At 37.2% G+C, this 21,989-nt stretch overlaps 2 protein-coding genes and 1 long non-coding RNA gene across 3 annotated transcripts; 2 read left to right on the top strand and 1 right to left on the bottom strand.

Moving 5' to 3' along the window:
- Nucleotides 1-2,040: 2,040 nt before the first annotated feature.
- On the bottom strand, nucleotides 2,041-13,918 carry LOC116296897 (dynein light chain roadblock-type 2). Its single transcript, XM_089034165.1, has 5 exons — nucleotides 13,733-13,918; nucleotides 4,230-4,305; nucleotides 4,017-4,126; nucleotides 2,744-2,801; nucleotides 2,041-2,407 (listed from the first exon to the last, which is right to left on the bottom strand). The coding sequence occupies exons 1-5, from the start codon at nucleotides 13,901-13,903 to the stop codon at nucleotides 2,361-2,363; spliced, it is 462 nt and encodes a 153-aa protein (XP_088890291.1). The 5' UTR covers nucleotides 13,904-13,918; the 3' UTR covers nucleotides 2,041-2,360.
- Nucleotides 5,157-6,816, top strand: LOC148909522 (uncharacterized). Its single transcript, XR_016120427.1, has 2 exons — nucleotides 5,157-5,361; nucleotides 6,457-6,816. It is a non-coding gene; the product is annotated as an uncharacterized LOC148909522 (long non-coding RNA).
- Nucleotides 13,919-14,514: 596 nt separating the features above from the next.
- Nucleotides 14,515-20,206, top strand: LOC116296896 (uncharacterized protein KIAA0513). The gene is made up of 7 exons (XM_089034164.1): nucleotides 14,515-14,519; nucleotides 15,455-15,534; nucleotides 16,517-16,580; nucleotides 17,745-17,819; nucleotides 18,245-18,325; nucleotides 18,850-18,944; nucleotides 20,103-20,206. Exons 1-7 carry the CDS (start codon nucleotides 14,515-14,517, stop codon nucleotides 20,204-20,206), a joined length of 504 nt encoding a protein of 167 aa, XP_088890290.1.
- Nucleotides 20,207-21,989: the final 1,783 nt, after the last annotated feature.

Genomic DNA, 21,989 nt, shown 5'->3' with positions numbered 1-21,989 from the left:
CCGCCCTTGGAGCAGGGACACCACAACAGCTTTTTTCCAATTGCAGTGGGCCCTGTTAGCATTTAGCACAGGCACTAAAGATGGTTGTGACACCAAGTCCTCCAGCTCTGCTGCTTTGTTGTAAGCTCAAACCAAAAAGTGGAAGGACACTGGGAGGGGTCAAGATTGTCAGGTTATGGAAAGTACATATGGAGGATTGCTCAGAGATTCGGAGTGAACTTTTTTAAAATGCTTGTTGCCCAATTCCTTTCACTCATTTAGAAATTAGGGCCTTCCTATTCTGTTAAATAAGTCAACAAGCAATCACCTTTTGTCTGGATGATGATGATGATGATGAGAAGCTTTCTTCAAAATAAAGAGGTTTAACCCCAAATTGCCCTATAACACTATGACATCACATCAAAACAATCTATTGTTTTAACGCTAAGGATCATGGTCGCCAGAGGGGGCAAAATAGCAGCAAAACGAATTAAATCACAATAAAAAATGGTTAATTAGACGGGGAAAGGTGATAACAGATAAATGTTGTACTAAATATCCCGATTCCTATCATTCTTGCCGATGTAAACAAGCTGTGACATCATAATGTTACAAGTCAACTGAAGTTCAAATGATTACCAGCCCTCCCCTCCTAATTCATTTCCAGTATTTATTTATTAATGCTGAAATATTTCCTTTAAGAGAAAATTATAAATTTGAAACATTCCTACCCTGACTGGGAGTTAACCATCCTTAAAGCTCAGCCAGTGTTGGAGAATAACTCTACAGTTTTACTTTAGTACTTAAGTTATTAGTGCGAGATCTAAAGAAGAAATATGCCCAACAATCTGTCATCTAGGTCAAAATTTGAATTTTTTAGTCTGATATTTATTTTAAATATGTGTCACCTAGGATGACTGGAATGCTGGATTTACGGTAATTGCAGAGTTTGTGCTAAGAATACGCAGTGATGGAAAAATATGGTTCCATAGATTGTTATTCCATGACAAGACTACAAAGTATGAAACTTACCTAGGTAGCATCCATTATTTATCTATTGGAGGGCCTATGGAGGTTTTGAGGAGGGCACCAATATTCTCCTGCAAAAAAACTTAGGGGTAAGCCCGAGAAAATATACCTTTTGATCTAAAGACTCAAAAAGAGGGGGAAGCATCATAAACATCTGACATTTCCATTTAGAAGAAAAATCTTGTTGGTCTCCGTCAACTCTACAGGTGAATCTACAAAGTATCTAAATTGTTTCTTTCTGTTGGATTGATAGAGGGTCATTATGTTTTGTATCAACTAAAGGTTTATAGCTTTTGGGGGATCACCAGAAAATACAAAATGTGAAGTTCTAGAAATTATCCATACCATCCCCCCCCCCTTTCATGGAGGATTTTTCCCAGACCCCTACCCCCAAAATTCCAAATTCCTCTGGGGATGGGGGTACGGATAATTTTTGGAACTACACAATCCCTATAGCCCCACTTATTGATAAATTATGGATGCTCCCTTAAAATTCAAAATATATAGATATCATAATTAGGTAGATCACTAAAATTTTGGTAGTAGGGATGGCCTACATTCCACATATTTTGTTCAATAGCTGAAGTGACAATTATTTTTCAGCTGTTTGTGTTTGACCAGCGTAATAATAATCATCATCAATAATAATTTATTAAATTGTAAAGCGCAAATATCTAATATATACACATTTAAATCCACTATTGGAATTTCATCTATTGAATAATGACTGATTCAATGGCAATGATGTTGGTGTGTTAATATTACCCAGAGCTTCAAAATAATGGCTAGTCATGACGAGCGGCCAAATAAGTTTTAGCTCAGTTGTACCTTGTTTTTGGCAAGGCAAAGATTTGGCCAGACAAGTTCCAGTATTCTGGTCGGACTTTGTCTGATGCTCAGCTGTAATTTTTTTGTCCTGTTATAACAGTGAGTGAGTGTCTACTGCATGTGTGTCTACTGTAAAGACACCAGTGGGTGTCTACTGTACCTTGCAGCTATGTCGCAAAAGTAAGAGCAATGGACAACATCAAATTGACATGCACATCAATATTTTGTTTATTTTCTGCAATTATGAACTACAGTACAAGAGCCCCTTTGTTAGTACGCCAAAAATCCTATGGAAGGTAAGGCAATCATATTTTGTTTTACAGACTAAATCAGTGTTCATGCTACATCTACCCAAAAGGGTCAAACACTTTAGACTAAAGGAAAGTGTAAACGGAGTAAACAAGTAATGTCCAACCATATAAACCATCAGATATGCTATAATATCATAGTATATATACAACATAATTATTTTTCCAGAATCAAACGATTACATACAAATATTTTACAATTTATTGGAAAAGTGGTTACTGGACATTGGGGTTTTGGATTACAATCAGGAAGTACTCTTTGTCTGAAATTAAAAACAAAATCACATATTACTTCTTTGGATGGTTTTGTACGATCATGTAGTTCCAGAAACACCCCACCCAACAGAGGAATTTGGGATTTCTGATGAGTAGGGGGGCCAGAGAAAGAACAAAATCAAAGAGTTTGTAGGGGAGAAAATTGGAATTTCTGGCAGTGGGGGGGTAGGTTAAAAAAATTCCTCCATGGGGGTATAGATAATTTCCGGAACTATACATTGTTTTTTATTTAATCAGGTTCAGCAGTTCGCTGACATCCATAGTAACAGTATATTCAAAACAACCTCCTTTTATGAAACAGGAGCTTTATTTATTGCACTTACCAGGTGCCACCATGATTTCGTGTTTTTTAGAACGAATCCTCAGGAATGTAAGATCATTCTGGAATCAAAATTAAGAGACAGGTTCTTTTTATTTTCCATGGTGTATAATCATATTCAATGGAATATGAATCATAACTACATGCATGAATATTTACTGGCACCTTGTCTGAGCACTCTGATTGGCTGGATGATCATGTGCAGTAATTTAAGTTTACTTAAGCCTGGTTTTCACTAGCGACTCAAGCACAAGTGCAGAAGCAAAGGCAAGAGACCTTTTTTTCATAGTGAAAACCACGATGATGCAAGCGCAAGAGCAATCAAAAAAATCCTTTTCTTGCTCTTCCACTTGGTTGTACTAGTAAAAACCTTTTGTGCTTGTGTCTCATTTTCACTACTTGTGCTTGTGCTTGTTCTTGCTCTTGCATCGCTAGTGAAAACCAGGCTTTAAGGTTGTCATGTCCATGACGAATGTACTGATGCCTCCTCCCCACAAACATACTAAATGCAAAACAAGCGCTTGGTTCTCATGAATGCAACCCGGGTTTGAAGCCCCACGGGCTTGATATTGTATTGAGTACAATTACTATTTGGTTCTCTCCTGTACTTTGAGGGTTTTATTGGGTTCTCCTGTGTTCCTCCCTCTACAAAAGGACCTGAGAAAAACCCTCGAATCAAAGGAGAGACACAACAAAATTTACTAATGTGTTGTCAAGGCTACGAATCACACCCAAGACCCTACAGGTAAGAGGCAACTACACCTCAACAAAATCTACTCACATGTTGTCAAGGCTACAAATCACACCCAAGACCCTACAGGTAAGAGGCAACTATACCCCCTTGATTCCCTTAAACACATGCAAGTGCTTTTGTTTTCTCTATCTGAGATGTCAATCATAATAAACACATTGCACCTCCTTCGCTACATTGACGTTGCCACGATAATGTAAGATAGGTACTTAAATATGCAAAAAGCTAAGAGATGGTGGCTAGTATTGGTTAGCAATCACTATTCAAGAACTCTCAACATATTGGAGCATTAAAAAAATTATATGGGCACTGACAGCACATAAGGCTGAGTGTTATACCTCGACCAACATAGCTAGCTTGTGTTGTTTAAGAACTGCTACCTTTTATATGGTATTTATTCTTGTTCAATCGCTTCGCTTCCCCAACCACTAATGCTCAAAGGCTTGCGTCTTAAAGCTTAATGCTGAATTGAAGTGTGCTCTAAGCTTGTTTAAAAAATGGTTAGCGATTGTTTAATATTGAATACCTGAGGGTCGATATCTCGAACAGTACTTCGTGCTTTGGCTGTTAGTTGATGAATCAAACCAGCATACTGCACTGTAGTCGAGTTATCAAGGGTCGTACGAATAGGAATACCTAAAATAAACACAAACTGAGGTCATGAGCAAGCAAAGTCAAGATTTTTCATTAATTTGTTAAGCCAAAATAAAACAAAACAATGAGATACAAGATGCCCTACCTTCTTGGTTGACAATGATTATCCCAATAACACCCTTGTGGGACTGAATTCTCTTTAGAGTTTCTTCTACTTCAGACTGCAAATATCAAGAAAGGTCATTAGAGCTTTGCTAGGTCGTTGTGGTTTCTTTTTAAAGGTTAAATCAACGTCTACTGGAAGTCAAAATTCAAACCAACCATCTTTATTTCTTGCTTGACTGTGTATTACTGACGTTGCCAGGAGGTTTTCATACACACAAAGAATTCTGGGATTTCTGACTTGCTAATCGATAATAAATCAATAAAATCTCGTAGCATTTTCGGAAAACTTGCTCAAAATAATCTCGTTTCAAAAACTTTTAACAAAAACCAAAGCCTACATTACTGCTGCTCAGGCGCTTAACTAATTTCACTTTTAACATTATGATCTTGTTGAAGTAACTTTTTTCTGAATATATAATAATCGATGACATTCCGTAACATTTTCGGAAACATTACGGAGTATCTTTGAAAAACTGACAAAAAAGGAGCAATATGGATTTGAACTAGTAGGAGAATGTCCGACATGTGTATAATTCCTCTGTTTGGTTTCGTAGTCGTGACTTATGGCTAAGGTTTTTTTATTCAAATTATTTAAGAACTTTTTACGGTCGAATGGCGACCAAATCAATATTCCGAACAATTTCCGTAACAAATTCGGAAATACCTTTAAAGTATTCAGAATTCGGAACCGACTTAAAATATATAAAAAATAATATATAAAAATATATAAATATGTGTATGTAAAAGAATTCAAGTCTAGATTTTTTTCTTTTACGACTTTAACCATAAAATATAATAAGTTTGTGACGGCATTTGAGAGTTGTTTACGTCATACATGGGGATATCCAAATTCCAGAAGATTCCTGAACGGCATTGTGGGATGTGTTGCTCTTGAGTGAGGGTAGAGGCTATTTCGCGAGACTCAAAACGACATCCCGAAAATGACGTCACCTTCGTGTTCCCGACGGATTCGCTCCGTCGTACCGACTCGTGACGTGACCAACAACAAACAAGATGACGCCGATGCGTTTCTACTACCTTTCTCTGTGCTTTTCTTATAGCTTTTCTTTTCTTACATGAGGACTACCTCCAAGTTCCGTACAAAAATAAAGGTGAAGTTTTAGGCAAAGTATTTTAACAGCAATTGTTTGCAAAATCGTAACAATGTTTTATTATTGTGTCATTTTGGGACTCACGAAATAGTTGTTTTAAACTTTGGACGTTACATCGCGAGTTCCAAAATGACAAGCTTTTTTAAGCTCAAATTTTCTCTTAAAATTCACAACTGTACCTCGAAACTATATCCTTTTAGACTTCAGTTTTTTTAATCGATTTACATCTATTTTCATAAACATGCGACCTCGGTGCTCCGGGTTGCACGCTGAAATTTGTTTTTTTTCGCTGTCGTCAATCAAACCTAATCAGTCGGTAACTTTCATATTTTTGATTTGCGGCAGCGAAAACCCAAATTTCAGTGTGTAACTCAAGTTGATGATGCAATAATGTAGGCGCATAGGCTCGTAGGCATGTAGGCGCTTACAGGCTCCTATTCTTGGATGCCTGGAGTGGGAGGGTGGGGTGGTACTCCTATAAATGGACTATACGGGGATGATGCGATGAAGAGGGTATGGTTTTTTGAGCTTCTTCTTTGATCCAGCCCCGCCCCTCAGAAATTCAACATCCCTATGTGTGTGTGTGAGGAGAGGGGCATGGATAGTTTCTGGTACTACACAATGTTATTTTGTTAATTGTTCATCATAACTAGTATCAAAACTACCTCATAGTCTGAAGTAGGGCAGGGCAGCCAAACCTTTTAGTATTTTGAACCAGAAATCTTCACTTTTTAAATGAAAAATGATCACCATTGTCCTGCAAAAGTGTGGATAGATTTCTTTAGAGAGATAGTTAAGAGAGACATTGACTTGTTTCTATTCATAACTTAAGTACCTGCATCTTTTCAAGATATTGCCTTTTATCAGCCTTGTTTCTGTCAATACCATGATGACAGCCATAGACCTTTTATGCCATTTATCACAGATGGTGTGCCATCAAACTCTATTCTGCTAGAAATTGTTGATTTTTCCGAACATTTGTTTTGGTTTTATTTTTATAAAAAAAAGATTTAATAAATATCTTTCACATGTAGATAGATTGATAAATCATTCAATTAATTCTATTTTTATTACTTGTTTTATTACTTGTTACAGATAAATATTCCTATCGACTATGTCTCATTTTCTCATTGGACTCTGAAGATGACTTACACTCAGGTTGTGGAAATGTCAGTCACCACCAACTACAGTCTTTTTCAAGGCTACACTCACCCGGACAATCACATTTCACACCAAATTCAACTTATTTCTTTCATTTTTCTCTTTCTGTTCTTTCACTTTTGGTGTAATGCAAATTCTTTTAGAATTTTTCATTTCATTTTCCAGGTTAAGCAACATGCTATTAACAAATACTACAGAATGTCTCTGTGATCCATGCCATGTGTATATAATGTCATAACATCTTATAAAGAAAAAAAGTTAATACATATATACTATAAAAATCATTTATTACTACAGTAGTCATAGTTGTGACCTTATAAATTAGAATAATTGTTCTCTTGAATTTTTTCCGGGGACTCTGGGAGGAGGAGGGTAGAGGGAAGGAGAAATGATCATGGAGAGAGCTTAGTATTTTTTTATTAAAAATGCCAACATACCTTTTCTTGCAAAATTCTTGCAGTAGAACACACAGAATTTACTTGTTGTAGCAGTTTCAAATTGTCTAAACACCTCTAAGGCTTCAAGCTCATTCGAAACATAACCAAAATCAGGGGCGAATCCAGGATTTTTTCAAGGGGGGGGGGGGGGAGGGTCGTAGCATTGATTGAGGTGGTAAAGAGATATAGCAGACCAAAGGGTTAGGGAGACAATTATTTGCTGCAGGCGAGCATGGTTGTTTCAGGTCCCACACACGGCGTATAGAAAAAAAGGCGAGCAAAATGTGCCCAGCACCCCTGTTTTAATAAAACTCGCAATGCTGTTGGTGTTGTCATGAAAAATTATGATAATAAAAAATCACGATGGCTCTCATAGGGGTGGTCGCAACTCCCAAACCCCCCCCCCCCCCCCCACTTAGATTTGCCACTGAAAATTTGTCTCCAGAGATGTGAAGTTATTCAAATGATTCAAAATATAGTCCATCTCCATCAAGATTTTTACCACATTTCCCGGCAAATTTCTGAAATTTCCACCAAAAGGACCATCCATCATATTTACTTCCGGTTGTCAATTTCCTTCACGCGAAATAGTGTTCATAACTTTGTTTACATTACTTCGCATGAATCAGGCTGACATTGTTTCTTCTTTCAATTAATGGCTAGAAAACGATTTTAATAACAGAAGGTACGACATTATTGAAAGATTCTTATTTTTATTTTAAAATTAATCACGATTTACACGTTCAAACACTCAACAAACGGCTTCAACACGACTTCAACACGACTTCAACATGGCATGATTTCCGGTAGCTTCACTATCGAGACAATCATTCCGTCGGGAACACGAAGGTGACGTCATTTTCGGGATGTCGTTTTGAGTCTCGCGAAATAGCCTCTACCTTGAGTGAGAGGGTAAAATTAATATGCAAAACTAATGTTGTCACGTAGGTATTATCAGGATTTAATCACCTGTTTGAATTCAGGACGAATGAACAACATACCTCTCTGCATGGTGTGTTGCTCGAGTGATACAATAGATGTAGGGGGGAGAGATCGGAGTGTAAAATCGAGAGATACAGCTCTCATAAACAACAGACCACACATTCATTTAAAAATAACATGGAAGTCATTCCGGTGATGAAGGATATCAAAGTTTAGGATCTGTAAACCAACTTATACGATGGAAAGTTCCTGTAGCTCAAGTGACCAAGGTATTAACTTAATTTTTTAAACTGAATTAGAAATATTTTGGGTTTACTGCTTCGATTTTAATATATTTTGAATGATCACCATTTGTTTTATATAACCACATCACATGTCCATCCTTTGAAATAATGTTCCTGGAGCTTAGAAATAATTGATGAGTTAAATGATACGTATATTAAACTTGGTTATAACAAATTGGAAATTCTTGCCTACTGAGTAAGAGCAATGCGGTGTTTTCTGTTGCGTAAGAATGCCTTCGAACAGCGAAAAAGTCGAATTGTTTAGCAAAATTTTTCTTTGTCAAACTTTTATATTTTACTTCCATAAGTTAAGTATGATGCATAATGTAGTTTGGTTTAGAAGTGAAAAACTATGACGTGTGGTGCGTGTGGTGTAGTGCTCTTCAGTTGAACATGTTTTTGTTTGCTCGCTGAACATACCAGTTGTCAAACTTATCTCAGAAATGGCGAGAAGTAGTTTATACAGCTGCAGGATTAATATCGGGAGAAATCTTATTGCAGACGAAAATGTTGAATTGAATAACTAGATAACAAGCACTACAAGCTACTCAAAGTTTTCAAACATTATTAACGATAACCATGCGAGGAAAAAAAGGTAAAGTCATAGTACCAAAAATATACAGTAAGAGTAAATTCAAAATAAAAAGAAACTTAAAAAGTGTGCCAAAGAATTACGTATAATGTTTGAAGAGGTAAAGAGAAAGAGTTCGCTGCATGTACCCAGAGTGACGAAGACCTTCAAAATCGTGTCATAATCTAATTTATACATTTGTTTTAAAACCAGAACATTGTCATTAACTCCACACTCACTACTGTCTGCATACATAATGCCTTAGTTTTCTAAATGTTTTTACTTATTTAAAATTTAAAAGGTAAGAGTGATATGGTTCATTATAGTGATTTAATATTTTTTAAGGGTTCCTTGTTTCCAGGCAACCACTAGCTGTTCCTAGGAAACTGTTGTCTTACTAATCGAAATAAAAATAAATGGCTATTTAAATCCAATATATTATGTTGAAAACTTTAATTTTATGCAAAAACTGGTTTCATTGATTACCAAAGCAAACAATGAAAATTCTCAAGGAATAGGTTTACTGATTACCGTATACATATATTCCAAGTCTTTATACTTCTGTTCATGTTACATCTAAGTTGCTGTCTTTCACTAGATTTCTCAGAGGATTATGAAGATGAGTGCGAGCTCTTTGAACGAGAAAGTGACGAGTTTATCCAAGATTTTGTCCATAAAATATTCATATCAAGGTAAGAAAAAGAAAAAGACAAAAGACTAGATTTTATTTAATTATTCTTGAGGTTATAATAACCAATATAAATGCAGTTATCTAAATTAGTTTATAAATATTTATTTCTGTCGATCCATATATTGTTTAATATGCTATTTTCAGAAATAGTAATAAGTAGTTATATACAGCAGTATATACGTAGTTCAAAAACACACAGAAAAGGGTAAACAGTCAGCTTGCCTTTTTTATGATTAACCATTGCTACTAGATGAAACAGTAAATAACTGCCAAAAATTAAAATTATATTAATGATGTTAAAAAATTCATGGTTCCAACTTAGACAATAGCAATATTGAACCAATATGCACCACTGTCACCATTGCATCTGTTTTCTAAGTGAAATCAAAAACTTGTCTCAGAAAGAAGTACACAGTATTTGTTTTAAATAGTAGTATAACGAGGTATAAGAGGCAAATTTCTTTTAAATTTCTCACAAAACAGTTAATCAATTTCTACACTTAGAATTTTAAATTCTGTGACATTTTAGCTAGTTTGTTGAGCTTGTGTGACATAGCAATAATAGTAACTTAAAAAGGATTGAAACCATGCATAGTGACCAGACATATTGGACCAATATGTGGCCATCCAATGTGACTGGTCAAGAGGAATGGCCTTTAATGAACATTTGGCTGGACAAGTGCCAATTTTGGCCAGACATAACCTTTGACCGGCCAGTATTCTAACAAAGCCTTGGGGAAGATTCAGTATTTATTTCTGACCTGATTTATCAGGGCTGTCATGAATAATGCACGTTACGTTTCTCTTTTCGCTGTGTGACGAACTTAAGGGCATCTGCCTAGTAGGCTAGGGGAGTAAGGACCCATTTTTTGTGTACTATTTTTACTACTTTCCTCTCTCTCCTTGTCTCTCCTTGTTCTTTTTACTCACATTGTAAGACGTGTGTACATGTTTTTTTATACAGTGAAGAAATATCTCAAGAATTAAAAGCAAAATTTGGAGTTGTTTGTCAAGTAAGAAATAAGTTACAACATTGCTTTGAAATCTACTTATTGATCCCATCTTAAAGCTTGTTTTTTTCTTCAATGTCAACTGGCTTTGGCGTAGCAAGGTGGGGTGCCCCCCTCCCCCCTCCCCCCTTCCAAAAAAAGTTTGACTATAAAAGCTTCAATTTTCCTTGTTTTCTGTTTTGTTGGGCTACCTTTGGATTGGCTGGAATTTTTGCGCCAAAACATGTGTGCTCGCCCAACCAACTCTGGTACTCATAGGGACGGCGGAACCAGGGGTGCTGGGGGAGCCTTTAGCCCCCCCACTTTTTGTGAAATTTTAATACATTTTCACTAAACTCAGCTCCCCCACCTTGCCATACAATGTCACTATTGAGCCCCCCCAATCAAAAAACTGCTCCGCGGTCCCTGACTCAGGCTACGACACTGTTATGTAAAGGTTATATATACCTTATTCCTCAGTGGATATGAGATATATCAACCCCAGGCAAAGCCAAGAGTTAATATATCTCATATACACTGAGGCATAAGGTATATAACCAGCTTATATCTTCGTTGGGGAAGTTTCTTAAAACCAGGAGTATAACTAAATATCAACCTATAAAGACCGTCAGTGACCCAAAAAATGATTAGGGGAGGAACCAGAGGAGGGGTACAGAGGGTGTGCACCTCTCCGTGGTTTGACTTTGTGCCCCTACTTTAAAGATAACCAATACGAAATAATGTTTTTTCCCCTTTGATTCTAAGGGGTGCACCCCTCCCTGAAAATCCTTGAATCCATCCCCAATGATTGAATCTGTGTTTTCATATTACTTCTAGCATTCCTGTGGTCGACTTTCATTTGCTAAGCACATTGATGCCCAGGTAAAACTATTTTTTAACCCACAATTACAATTTATATTTTTTTGGTCAAGTTCATATATATTTCAAGTTGTAATAACTCTAAATTGATGAATTTATCTAGCTATTAATTTTACTTATTTACGACCTTTTGACTGTTTTAGCGAGTGTATTGCAAGAGTGTTGATGAGATAACGTTTTACAGACTAATACAGTTCTTCGCCGTAGTATTATTTGAGTAAGTATAACTTATTATCTTAGATATAATAACATTTTCTCAAACACTTGAATTTTGCGACTTTGCAAAAAAATCATATTCTAAGTATAATTTATTAGAGAGTTTTAGATTTACGTTCACGGCAAACGTGAAACGTCAGTTGACCAGTAAAAAATTCTTTTAAATTACTGAAAAAGAATCGCAAAAAAGTCCAAGTAGTAGAAAAACAAAAGAGTATTTTTGGTGAGAAGGTTTGTAAAAAGTAAAGTAAAATACACGAAAACTATGAAAACGCGGTCACGTTTGCCGTTTGCGGGAAGGAAAGTAAGTCAATCTAAAACTCTCTATTATTTTAGATATACGGGAAATGAATATTACCTTCTTACATAACATTTTCGCAAACACTTAAATGTTGCGACTTTGCGAAAAAATCATATTCTATAAAGTCGCTTTAATTTCGTGACCCAATTAAATAAATCATTTTTTTCCCTCCAAATACAGAAGTTCTTTAATCAACTAATTTTACCCTTTTACTAACGTTACAACTAAAAGTAAATAATTCGCGTCACTTTGTAATCATTCGATGTTTATCTGGATCAATAGTTTTCAGTGCTTTACTGATTCAAAAGTAAAAATATATTATTCCTGGTTTTAAATGGTCATTAAATTTGATTTTTCTTTAATAATTGACAAATAAGAGGAATGATGACATCATGACTCTATTTTCGAGAAAGGGTTTTTGCAAAACTTATTTTTGCGACTCTTTAATTTCAAGGTTTTCTCAAAATCCCGAAAATCGCGAAATCAGTTCATTTTCGCGACACTTTAATTTCACGGTTTTCTCAAAATCCCGAAAATCCCGAAATCAGCTCATTTTCGCGACACTTTTAATTTCACGGTTTTCTCAAAATCCCGAAAATCGCGAAATCAGTTCATTTTCGCGACACTTTAATTTCACGGTTTTCTCAAAATCCCGAAAATCGCGAAATCAATTCATTTTCGCGTCTCTTTAATTTCACGGTTTTCTCAAAATCCCGAAATCAGTTTATTTTCGCGACCCTTTGGCAATTTCGTGCTCTTTTCAAAATTCGCAAAATTAATTTATTGGTGAAGAATTCCCTACCATTCAATCCTACCCCACCCCTCCCTAGCTAAAATGGCTACTAGTAAAGCAATCACTTACTTTCTTTTGGGTAATGCTGTTAAGGCTTCTTTTTCCCTCCTGCAAAATTATTTTGAGATTTAAAAAATACTACTTTTTAGACCTTTGAAAATGCTAAATTAACTGTTTTCCTACCCTTTTTCATGTAACAAATTTCAAGGATCACAGAGTACCCTAAAAAGTAGATTAACCAGTTAAAAAATCGCCCGATACGGTTTAAACGCAGCCTTTGTTCCCCTTTCTCTCTCTCTCTGTCGTTCCCATGGAGACCCTCTTTCCAGTCAACTCCCGCAAAGAGGAATAGAATGTACTTACTGATGTTTTGGGATATCGGGAGCTATCTTTTGTTTCCTGTGGAAGTAATTGTATTTTTTCATTAGTGCAATGGAACAGAATTCTGAAATGGCTTCCCGCAAATTCCATTCACATTCCTTATAACGGAAACCACTAAAGTGCCATTCATAAGACGTTTTGGTTTATGAACTTAAAATAAACTTTATTACAGGGTCAAATCTTTTTATTTTGACAGAAGCTGTTTCCTATGGTCTTAAATTTCTTACTGAGTAAAAGGAGGAGGGCTACGACCATTCTTAAAAAGTTTACTGCCAATTTCCCGTCCCTCGCTTAGCACACCCATCGTATAACTGATAAAGCGACATGTTTATTTGGCAACTCCCGCAATTGTTTTTACTATTTCCATGAAATTATCCCAATAGAACAGAAGGGAAATACCAACAACAAAAATCTTAAATATACATGATTTTCCCCCGCTATATTTCTATGTCAAAAAATTTTCTAATGCATTGTTAATTTAGTTTATAGAAATTGCACACTACAAAAGAAAATTTTCACTTCATAAATATTGTACTGAACAGAATTTTTCAGAAAGTGGATGATTTACCAACAATACATTTGGAAAATACGTTAAGCTCTTATTAATTCCGTGGACTGTTACTTAAAACTATAGAAGTTTAGTAAACTTTACATTATATTTAATGAACAAAACTACTTTTGCGGGTCTAAGATGCCGTAGGACTGAAACTACAACAACATACTCACCACATTATGGGCGATTTTATATTTCCCAAGACCATCATCTTTCAGTTGTATTTCATGGTATCCTTTAACGCCAGGGAGATAAGATGAATGCTGTTCCATGTTGGCTGAATCTTGCTGTAGTTGATCACAGATGTAAAGATGAGAAGGCTTTAGTTTTGGCAAGTGGCTCATTGTGATTGATCGCTCGAGTGTTCAAGTACTTAGAACGAAGATTTTTTAGGACAATCGAGAACGCGATTGCGATTAAAATAAGTGTGTTGTAACAATAAAGAATGGAGAATATAAGTTATTCATTTATAAATTTAGCGTAAATTGTTGAGGTAAATTGCCAATGAAAGCATAGACGAACAAAGAGGAGAAAAAGAAGTTCATTATTAATAAATATGATGTAGAGTAACAAGAGAAGCATATACCCCATTCACACCTAAACGTGTTTAGTTAAACTATGTTTTCATTAGGAAAAAAATTGAGAAACTAGAAACCCACAATAGAGTGACCACAGTAAATCCGTGAAACTTTAGTAATACTAAATAGCACAATTTCATGCAAATTCCATTGTTTTCTATTGTTTAATTAACACTATTTTGTACTATTTATTAATTAGTATTTCACGGATTTACTGTGGTCACTCTATAATGTAAAACTTTCTAAAATATTATCAGAGCAAGACAAAGGATAGCTTATACATGCATTATTTCACCAAAGATTGTGCAGTGTTCGTAGATAATTTTCCAAACCTGTTTAGTTAAACCACTTTAAAACATGTTTAAGCCTTGGTGTGAATGGGGTAATAGTTTTAAGAAGCCACGTTTTTAAAAGGAGAAACTGTTGGTCATTTATTATTAAGAAATTGTAAAGAGTAATGTATATTTAATGAGAAAGAATAATCTTTAGTTTTAGGTAATTTTAGTGAAATCTGGATAATCAATTATCAACCATACCACTGAGCTTGTTTCTTAAACTTTTAAACAAGGAAATTTTGACTTAGAATGATGTGATCCAGTATTGAAGATATAGAAAACTGCTGTGTGCAGTTTTAATGCACGTGGGGATCGGTAGAACACAAGAGAAGTGTTAGGAGAAGCACGACGCGTAGACGAGAGAACTTCTCAACACTTCTCCGCTGCTCTGCTAATCCCCAAGTGCTTTATACAGGGTTCGTGCTACTCCTTAAACTCCTTGAAAACTCCTTGAATTTAATTCACGTTTTCAATGGCACTTGAAAAGCCCCTGAATTTAACGATTTTAGCGAAACTCCTTGAAAACTCCTTGAATTTTCGCTTTGATCATTACTTGCATGGTTCTGAAATAGATCTAGTCAGAAAGATTGGAAAATCTGAAAGTCAGCCATATGCAACCACCATGTAAAACCTTAGCATAGTTAGCTGAACATACTCCTTGAAAATTCATTTTTGGGTCCTTGTATACTCCTTGAATAGTCCTTGAATTTTAAGTAATTACCTCAAGCATGAACCCTGTTTATAACTACACATAGCAAACAACTTTTTTATTTCTTAAAAAAAAAAAATTAGAGAAACCATGATTTTGGATACGAATGACAAAATAGAAAGCGCGCGAGCGTGCTGTGTGCTCTCATAACTCACGCACCCCCAGCAAATCAGAACACGAGATTCATAACAGGTATTTTATAAAGGCAATTAGTATACACCTATTTGGAAAGGTCTTCTAAAGATTACTGAACGAGATTCTTTTTTCCTACAGGTGTCATCAAGCAGATGACTACGTCCCAGCCAAAAACTTGATGAATATGTGTTTCACGTTTTACCATGAGTTCAACCTCGGTAACTTTGAAACCATTTTCTATTTTTCTACGATAAAAGTATTCATGGACAGTTATTAGTCATTCCCAGGTTTAGGGATACAACTTTGTCGAGTTCGTATGAAAATGCATTTTTGGACTGCTTTAGACGAAATACCTCCAAGATGACATATTTGGCATATACCAACTTGTGTACTTCCTAAGAACGCGCGCGCTCATTGGTTAATTGGAGGTGAATATTGTACGATATTCACCTGTGAATCTCGGAATATTGAGTCGGCAACAAAATGGCATCTGCCGGCAATCGTTTTGCTACAATTTCCGATGAGGAAATTGAAAAAATGAAAGTAAATGCCATTCCTATCAATACTAAAAAGGCAACGAAGTATGGCCTAAAAGTTTTGCGTGAATTTGTCACGCAAACTAAAAGTTTCTGTTTGTTTGTTTTTATTGAATTATTGTATATAAAAATTAGTTACTCTGTACACAATTTGGTATATTGCTAAATATACATCGTTCGTTCAGATTGGTTAATTGAGCCGCTATAGACCCCTTGCATATGACGTCAAAGCAGCTCGATCTGGGGGACAAACAAAATTCCAATCCCCTCAGAATCGGAACCTATTGTTTAGCACACGGTTTTTGAAATAATGGGTCTTTCTTGGTGTAGCAAACTTTATTGTATTCTGGGTTAGGGTTATTGTATTGCAGGGTATTGTTTAGCTCCAAACTCATTGTCCTCGGCTATTGTATGATTGTCTTCATGGCCCAGGTGCCCTGCAACACCAAGAAAGTGCCGAAATAGTAGTAAATCGATGAACAGCGCGAGACAAAAAAATTTCCGGAAATTTGAGAGTTAGGTTTATATTGTGTGCTGTTAGCTTCACTGGCGGCATCTTACCCGTGCGTCCAATATCCGAGGGCGCGACGCTTCTTGACAGCATTGTACCCATGACATCCAAGTTTAAAGCATCATAACTAAAATTGCTTTGTGGTTTTCTTAGGAGATGAGGTAGATACGCCTCAAAGGGAATTCCTCTCGGCCTACCTTAGAAGTCAGCCCATATGGTGAGTAACCTTGGCACGAATCTTAGATAATTCGCGGTGGATGGTTTTTCTAAAGCCGTTATTGTATCTGCTTAGATACGAAGTGCGCGCTGATTGGCTGGTTCCATTTTATATCAGGGCAATGACACGGTCGCGTAAAATCGTTAAAAACATTTTATAAACGCGCGCGCATTTCGCTGTATTGTAACATAAACACTGTGGGAACTTAACAGCACTCGAGAAGCAAAAGAAAGCGCTTCGGATTATAATTAGTATTCATTTAGAATGCTTTTTGTAATTAACTGCTTCTCACTTTTAACTGGTATACCTTAATTTAAATTTACGCCACCCATATTACTTACACTTTCGTTTCTTTATACTCGTTGTTCCTATATGTATATATTTTCTTTCGTCCACATAACTATAACTATATATTTGTAATATAATTAAGACATAGACCCCCTCGATGAGCGTTACGCTCTTGGGGTTAATGTTTCGATAAAATATGTTTAAATAATAAAAAAAGCAAAAGAAACGCTGCTACGCCTCTTGCGCGTGTTCCTAAGTTTGCTTCTCTAGTACTATTCAGCTCCCAGCGTGCTTATATTACAGTACAAAGACATGCGCGCGCGTTTTGTATTCTTTAAATATTGCGTGTCTCGATATTCTTGCCTAAATAGGATCTTTTACTGACATCAATTGACAACTGCTACTGACGCATGATTTACATCTGACACTGTTTTGAGTGAATGAATTAGAAACTTCGCATTGAAAGGTGTGCGCGACAAGCGAGGCATATCTCTGAAGTGGACAGTTTTATTTTTAAGGGCATGATAGCATGATTTTATTACCATTAACTGATTGCTTCGCGAATCTTCTTTCTTATTCAAATCGGTATTCCCCGACTAGCAGAGTCTCCTTTAATTTCCCCCGCGCGAGAGAAAGAATTACTCCACGACTTCTGCAGAGTCTCCTTTCCTTCTCTCGTCCGTGGAGACGATAAAAGGAAGATTCTGCTCGCATGATATATTCCCTCATTCCCTAATGAATTGAAGAAAATAAAGTTTGCAAGGGATTCTGGTAGTGGTAGTATGTAGCGCTGTCGTGGAACAGCTCAATGCGATATTAAGCATCGCTATCAGATGCCCAAATGAATGACGTAAATTGTCGTTGTGTGTTATGCAGGCAATCGATGCGTTACTGGAATGCAGCATTCTTTGATGCCCTTCACTGCGAAAAACAAGTTCCAGTCATATCAAGGTAAAGCATGAGAGGCGACTCAGTTGGTTTTTCGCATTTTCGAACCCCAGAGGCGGATTTAGAGGTTACACCACGAGGCCGCCCCCCTAACCTCCCCCCCCCCCCCAAACAACTCCCCCCCCCCCCCAAACACCTACCCCCCACCCCCCTGCGACACAAGTTGCAAGAGTGTTTACACGGTGCATTGGAGACGCAACCGTTGCCAAAAGTAGAAGCGAATTCTACTTTTCGTAACGATTAGTGCGGCTTGTCTCGCAACATTTTTCAAATTGCGCTGTAGGTTACACGCTGCAATGCCACATGCAAATTGTGACGCAACGCCGTTTCGAAACAAGTTGCAGATAAAATTGCTCCGTGTAATCTTCCCTTAACGCACGTGAGTCGTTTTCATCACGATCATGAAATTCTTGTTTTCTGTTTTTCAGTCAAGAATGGGACAGTTGGTCGTCACAAGAACAGCTAGATTACCAAGAGTGTGACAAAAATAGCCTTTTTGGAAAACTAGGGTAAGAATAACTTAAATTCTATAAATTTTCTACAGGGTCTGTTTTCTACTTTTGACAACGATTGCGTCTTCGTTGCATGGAGCATTCCATTCCAGCAACGTTTTTTTGAAAAAGCGCAATGCGGCAGTATACTGTATTTTTTCACGTGTGCTGTCACGCGAAATGTAGACCACAGAATAAAAATGGTTTCCATGTGAAGACCTTTGCTGGTTTTCAATCATTCCAAAGGGAGTGAAATAACAAAAGACACAGCGGCCATGTTGGTTTACAGAACAAAAGAGTTCATTGACAAGTCTTTTGTTAAATAGTCCTTTTTAGCTTCGTATGCAAATTGACACATGACATTCCCATGAGAATTGTTCTTTCATGACGAACATGTTAAAATATTTACACATGAAAGAATCAACTCCATGTGCACAACAAACAAAGAAGCTAGAGGTGTATTTGACCAAGATGGCGGCTATGACGTCATGGAACTATGTGTAACATACCAAATGACAGAAGCATATCTTACTTTTCCACAGGACATTTGTCAGTAATATGAAAGCATTTGGGCTTGATAGAGATATGTGCTTACAATTCATGCACAAGATGAGCACAATAGGCGAGCTAGATAAAGGTAAGTACGTACATAGAAGAATCAAAGCAACCATACAATCAATGGACCTTTCTCAAAAGTATCGTGAATGTGCGCGAGGCTAACATGAAAATGCGGAAGAAATCACACTTCTTCTCAATGGACTTTGTGCGATACTTTTGTATTTCCATTTTAGCCTAGCATGCGAGACAATTTTGAAAAGGGTGCGTTTTATCAATCGCTGTTATCCTGAAACAATTCATGGGCTGATCTAAGTCATGGCATGACTAGCTCACAGATTGAACCCTAAAACAACATCTGGGTTGATCTAAGTCAGGGCATGGCTAACTCACAGATGGAACCCTGAAACAACCTCTGGGCTGATCTAAGTCAGGGCTAACTCACACTGATAGAACCCTGAAACAACGTCAGGGTTGATATAAGTCAGGGCACGGCTAACTCACAGATTGAACCCTGAAACAACCTCTGGGCTGATCTAAGTCATGGTATGACTAACTTACAGCTCGAATTGGAATGTTGCCGTGTTGGGTTTTGCAGAGGGAGGGAAAGTCTTTACCACTGTACGTAATCTGAGTAATTTGAGGCCGTCAGATACCGCGCGCTGTCCGTTAGCTCGGATTGCGGATGCTTGACGTACAGCGGTATCTGACGGGCTCAAGCTTACTCATATTTATATACAGCGGTAGTTAATAAAAACAAGATGGCGGAGCGACAAGACATTTAAGTAAACAATGAAAGATAATGGTCCCTCTCTGCCCCCCGTGTACGCAACACGGAGAAATCCCCGTAAGCGGTGCTACGACAAAAGGCTATAATGAACTCACCCCTTCTCATGTACTTCTATTGAAGAAATAGAAAACGCGCGCGCGTGCTGTGTGCTGTCATAAAGCACGAGGGGGTTGGCATAACACGAGAGAAGTGTTAGGAGAAGCACGACGCGTAGGGAGGGCTTCTGGACACTTCTCGAGTGTTCTGCCAACCCCCAAGTGCTTTATGACTGCACACAGTACAGCAAGCAAGTTTGTTTTTTTTTTTAATAAAATACAAATTACAATAATAGATAGGAATGACGCAACGGAAAGTGCGCGCGCGTGCAATGTGCTCTCATAAAGCACGCGCTCCAAACCAATCAGAACGCGACATTCATAACAGTTATTTTATAAATATATTTTTTCACAGAACATATTCGACTTCTGGAGAAAAGCCTCGAAGATGAGATGGAATGCTTACCAATAAGGAGTTTCTCACGGGCTAGCCTATCCAGTCCCCCTACAACCCCATAACCACAGAAAGCCCGATCATGATGGGTTTGGTGGTATTTAGAATGAAAATTATTATTTATTTTTGCAACCTCACTGGGTCAGGGGTGGGTTAGTCTCCCCCACAGCCGCTTTCAGTGTCTTCACGCAACGCTATCTCCCCTGAGTAGCGTGACGACACTGAAAGCGCCTGTGGGGGAGACTAGGGGTGGGTAGTGACAACTTGGGTTGGCTTAATTAATGTATATAAATAACTTAATTGAAAAATTCCATAATTGATTAATATTGACCACGAGAGAAAATCTTAGATAAAGCTGTAAGGCGAAAATGAAATCAGAGGAAAAAACATTATTCGCTTCTTCCACCTGTTTATATATATAGTTATTTAAAAAAGGCTGGTACGTAGAGGCACAGGCAGCCCAAACAATGTTCATGTGCAAGTTTCATAAGAGACTGTATGAGACTTATAAAATAAAGCATTTCTTTCAATGAATTGCAATAAAACATCCTTTATAAAACATCCTGGCAACGTTTTAGTGCTATCTGAGGCTTAATTGTTGTTGTGGTTGTTTTTCGTTTGTTGACAATAAAATAGTTTTTATTAGGTTCCCCGAGGAGAACTTCCGATACCTATTTACATTGTTGAAAACATTTAAAACGTTACAGCGCATGTAGTAAAACCATGAAATGAAAAAAAAGTTGATACTGACAAATACAGTCGACTCTCCCGTAAGCGACCACCTCGGGGCCAGGAGAAAGTGGTCGCTTACGGGAGATGGTCGCTTACGAGAGCTAACACAGGAAGCCCAAACAATGGGAATCCCAACACAGGAAGCCCAAACCCTTTATAATTTTGTAACTCACGTGTAAAAACTACTGTATTAACGATTAAACTGTTTTAATCAAAATTTTGAATGTGCTATATGTTTACAGTAGTGTAATTGTAAATATTTCGTCGGGTTTTCAATACCCGATGATTCTATGTTCTTAAATTTTTTATTGTTAAAGCGGATATGTCACCATTACTGGCTCTTGGGTGGTCGCTTACGGGAGAGAAAAAACATTGAAAAATTCCAAAATTTTAACCCCAAAGGTGGTCGCGGTCGCTTACGAGAGGTTTTTTTTACAGAGTTTATATGGGGAACAAAACGGGAAATTCAAAAAGTGGTCGCTTATGGGAGATGGTCGCTTTCGAAAGTGGTCGTTCAAAGAGAGTCGACTGTAGTAGCTATTTAGGCCCCATCCACAAGTTTCGCAAATTTGTGTATCCGGAATTTTTTTTTTTTTTTTTTTTTTTTTTTTTTTTTGCGGATACGGGTTGCGTCCACACGTGTCCGGAAATTTTTGTATCCGTATCCGGAAATTTTCGAAAACGGTCTCCAGAGTGGAAATTTTCGAATACGCTCCGAATACGGATACGTGTGGACGGTCGTATCCGCAAATTTTCGAATACGCTCAATCTCGTACCCAGAGCCTGCGTTTCTTTCGGCCTGCGGCGAAAAACGAGGGCTCTGGCATAATCCATTTTTGGCGCATGCGCAGCTTTCCGGAAGTGAAACATAATCAATGAAAATCATGCTTTCAAACCTGCTTTCAAACAGAGTTCTGTGTTTACTTCCGATCAAAATAAGAATTAGAAATCGGGAACATATTTTTTTATTTTTTGCAAGTCTTTTAACGTATACGCTCTTATACCGGAAGTCTCAAAAAATGGATTATGCCAGAGACCTCGTTCTTCGCCGCAGGCCAGAAAAAACGCAGGCTCTGGGTACGAGATTGGAATACGCTGACGTAAACACGATTTAGC

Source organism: Actinia tenebrosa, unplaced genomic scaffold (genome assembly GCF_029948245.1).
Source record: "Actinia tenebrosa isolate PJP-AT-01 unplaced genomic scaffold, QUT_ActTen_1.0 PGA_scaffold2__45_contigs__length_23673736, whole genome shotgun sequence".
NCBI lineage: Eukaryota > Metazoa > Cnidaria > Anthozoa > Actiniaria > Actiniidae > Actinia > Actinia tenebrosa.
Note: the sequence above shows the minus strand (reverse complement) of the source record. Positions and strands in the feature narration are given on the sequence as shown.

What these genes read in the sequence shown, in the direction of transcription:
- LOC116296897 (XM_089034165.1), bottom strand. Translation starts at nt 13,903, where the DNA reads ATGAGCCACTTGCCAAAACTAAAGCCTTCTCATCTTTACATCTGTGAT. An exon ending in ATAAAATCGCCCATAATGTG is followed by an intron (nt 4,306 to 13,732) that starts GTGAGTATGTTG and finishes TGATATTTGCAG; the next exon opens with TCTGAAGTAGAAGAAACTCT. An exon ending in CGAAATCATGGTGGCACCTG is followed by an intron (nt 2,408 to 2,743) that starts GTAAGTGCAATA and finishes TTTTAATTTCAG; the next exon opens with ACAAAGAGTACTTCCTGATT.
- LOC116296896 (XM_089034164.1), top strand. An exon ending in CTTAGAAGTCAGCCCATATG is followed by an intron (nt 16,581 to 17,744) that starts GTGAGTAACCTT and finishes TGTGTTATGCAG; the next exon opens with GCAATCGATGCGTTACTGGA. An exon ending in AGCCTTTTTGGAAAACTAGG is followed by an intron (nt 18,326 to 18,849) that starts GTAAGAATAACT and finishes ACTTTTCCACAG; the next exon opens with GACATTTGTCAGTAATATGA.